At 40.1% G+C, this 3,131-nt stretch overlaps 1 protein-coding gene across 1 annotated transcript in view; it reads right to left on the bottom strand.

Annotated features, from left to right (window-relative positions):
- Window positions 1-3,131, bottom strand: part of LOC107695021 (uncharacterized protein C20orf194-like) — a 26,722-nt gene that overhangs the window by 4,758 nt on the left and 18,833 nt on the right. Inside the window, exons 28-32 of the mRNA XM_016494787.1 lie at window positions 2,540-2,665; window positions 2,309-2,346; window positions 863-998; window positions 701-787; window positions 507-613 (exon numbers count right to left, since the gene is read on the bottom strand). Coding sequence (XP_016350273.1) covers window positions 507-613; window positions 701-787; window positions 863-998; window positions 2,309-2,346; window positions 2,540-2,665 — 494 coding nt within the window. The remainder of the gene's footprint in view (window positions 1-506; window positions 614-700; window positions 788-862; window positions 999-2,308; window positions 2,347-2,539; window positions 2,666-3,131) is intronic.

Consider the following 3,131-nt stretch of genomic DNA (forward strand, 5'->3'; position numbering starts at 1 on the left):
GTAATTATGTCCCCACTGGATGCAACAAATGACTTGTTTATAATGGGTTTTAAATGTTATAAAAGCCCATTATACACCCCTTGCCATATTGTGATGCCTTGTCCCGCTCCGGCTGGGACAAGGCATCACAATATGGCAAGGGGTGTAACATTTCCGTCACACGCTTGAGGTATTCGGCCAATCACAACGCACTGGACAGCTGGCCAATCAGAGCACACCTCGCTTTTCAGACCGATGTGCTTTGTAAAAATCGACGCGTTTCAGAAAGGCGGGGCATAGAGGAGAAACAATAATGTACAGTATGTGGAAAATAATGTGTTTTTTTAACCTTAAACCGCATAAACACATTTCATTACACCAAATACACAAAATAATGTTCTTTTTAGCAACATATGACCCCTTTAATTGTTATTTTTTTGTAAGACAATTAATAAAAAAAAACAAATGTGCCATGATTCTGATGGTCTTTTGGATGATGTTAAATACACACACAAACAGATGCTTACCTTTGCAGCGCTGCAGAAATAATGCTCTCTCCAATGGACGACTGAACTCAATACAATGCTGAGACATAGACAACGATCCACTTCCAGAAACAAACCTGCCTTCCCACCTGAAACAATACATAGTATAGTACAAAACATTCACCTATGTGTACGCACACATACACTGAGAAGAGTAGAGAACAAAAATATATTACCAGCCAGGATACAGCAGGTATCGTGCACTGATCATATGGGACTGTGAGAAACCGCTGTCATTCAGGATAAGCCTTATATCTTCAGTCCTACAATAACAAAAAATAATCCATAAGTACCATTAGAATTGAGTGTGCATGTCAAGGAATTATCGAAGTACATACCTTTTAACTGCCCCTTTCTCTGCTGAGATAAATGCAGTGCTGGGATTGGCTGCACGGATCAGCTGTTGCATGTGTTTGAGAAGTGGATGCTTCTGCTCAGTAGTCAAACCCGTGAAGACAACATTGCTGACGACGCCTAAAAGAGAAACTCATCTAAGGAATCATTTAGCAGACGTTTTATCCAAAGCCACTTAAAGTGCACTTATTACAGGGGCAATTCCCCTAGAGCACTGAGGTTAAATGAGGCTGCTTTAATTAAAGGGTTAGTTCATCCAAAAATGAAAATTCTGTTATTAATTACTCACCCTCATGCCGTTCCACACCCCTAAGACCTTCGTTCATCTTCAGAACACAAATTAAAATATTTTTGATCAAATCCGATGGCTCAGAGAGGCCTCCATTGACAGCAACACCACCCAAACTCTCAAGATCCATTAAGGTAATAAAGACGTTGTTAAAACAGTCGATGTGACTACAGTGGTTCTACAATAATTATGAAGCGACGAGAATACTTTTTGTGCGCAAAAACAAAACAAAAATAACGACTTTATTCAACAACCTCTTCTCTATTGTGTCATTTTCATACATTGTTTACGTCCAGCGCTTCCAGGTTCTACGTCAGAACGGCGGCTCATTATTGGACGGCTCCTGCATCAGCATCACACGCATGTGTCGCGCTGCTCACATGTGCAGCTTTGGCCAATAATGAACCGGCGTTCGGACGTAGAACACGGAAGCCTTCATTGTGCTTACTGCGTTAACCGCGTAAGGATAATGACAGGGAAGAGAAGAGATTGCTGAATAAAGTTATTATTTTTGTTTTGTTTTTGCGCACAAAAAGTATTCTCGTCGCTTCATAAAATTATTGTAGAACCACTGTAGTCACGTCGACTGTTTTAACGACGTCTTTAGTACCTTTATGGATCTTGAAAGTTTGGGTGGCGTTGCTGTCAATGGAGGCCTCTCTGTGCCATCGGATTTGATCAAAAATATCTTCATTTGTGTTCTGAAGATGAACGCACGTCTGGGTGAACTAACCCTTTAAGGGCGCACTGGTGATGTCTCACTGTCTTTATACACTCAGTACACTTTAAATTGATATTGTTCATATCAGACTGAAATGATCAGGGACACTGTTAAAAATAACGCTGGTTTCTAACCATGGGACTCTTCAGAGGGATATGCGGATAAAGGAAGTGGCTGAACATCAATTAAGCATTGTTGATGTGCAAATGTACAAAATTTTGTTTCAAAAATGCACTTTTTCAAGGTAAAGAGAAAGTTTCAAATTCTGAAAATTATGGTAGGTTTTATAGTACAAAGAATATTCTATTTCCAAAGATCCAGGGAAATTTGATTCCACATGATACGACCCCACAACAGTGACAGATCTGAACACCTATTCTGCAACATCCACACACAGGAACCATATTGAGAGAAACTCACCCTGACTGCACTGCTCCAGGAGCTTGGGGAAGAGAAGCCTGTAAAGAGCAGTTTCAGAGAGCTTCAGATAAATTACACTTAGGTAAATTACGGTGTGTTAACAGGGCCTTTAGAGACTTACATTATAATTACATAATTACATATAATTATTTTTACGGCATTTACGATCTGAACTACAAGTGTTCGTCTGGAAAAGTAGGTGTGATAAATGTCATGTGGAAAAACTCTTGCCTGTGTTTGATGAAGGATGTGAGTGGGTTGACACATGCTGAGACGGCACCCACTGTCACTTGGCTGTGAACTTGTGGGTCTGGATGAGCCGTGATTGCCTGGATTACATCCAGCACATCGGTGTACCTACAACACATACAGTATGCATAAAAACTCATTTAATTGTTTCTTGTATATCACTGGCTATGTCTCAGAACAGTCAAGTCACGTTTATTTTAGATAATACAGTTTGTTTCAAAGCAGCTTCATAGTAATAACAGAATCAATGATAAAAGCAAACTTTATTAAATGAGACAAATTTAAATTCTCTTGTAAGGCAGCTCTAACAAGACAGTAGTATCAATATTCAGCTCAAGTCAGTTTAGTGTTGATTTAGTTCAATAACTGTGCAAAGTTCATCAATTGTGAAATGAGTTCAATTCAGCTATAAGCAGCTCTAAAGAAGGAAAGAGTGTTGTTATTCACCTCAAGTCCATTCAATGTTCAACAACAGTGCCAATTAGGGTTGGGCCGATAGACGATGCCCTGATAGACATCACGATGTTGAGCCGGCATCGTGACCCCCCCCCCCCCTTCCCCCCCCATTCCAATC

The sequence above is a fragment of the Sinocyclocheilus anshuiensis genome, unplaced genomic scaffold (assembly GCF_001515605.1).
Source record: "Sinocyclocheilus anshuiensis isolate Anshui unplaced genomic scaffold, SAMN03320099.WGS_v1.1 scaffold14, whole genome shotgun sequence".
NCBI lineage: Eukaryota > Metazoa > Chordata > Actinopteri > Cypriniformes > Cyprinidae > Sinocyclocheilus > Sinocyclocheilus anshuiensis.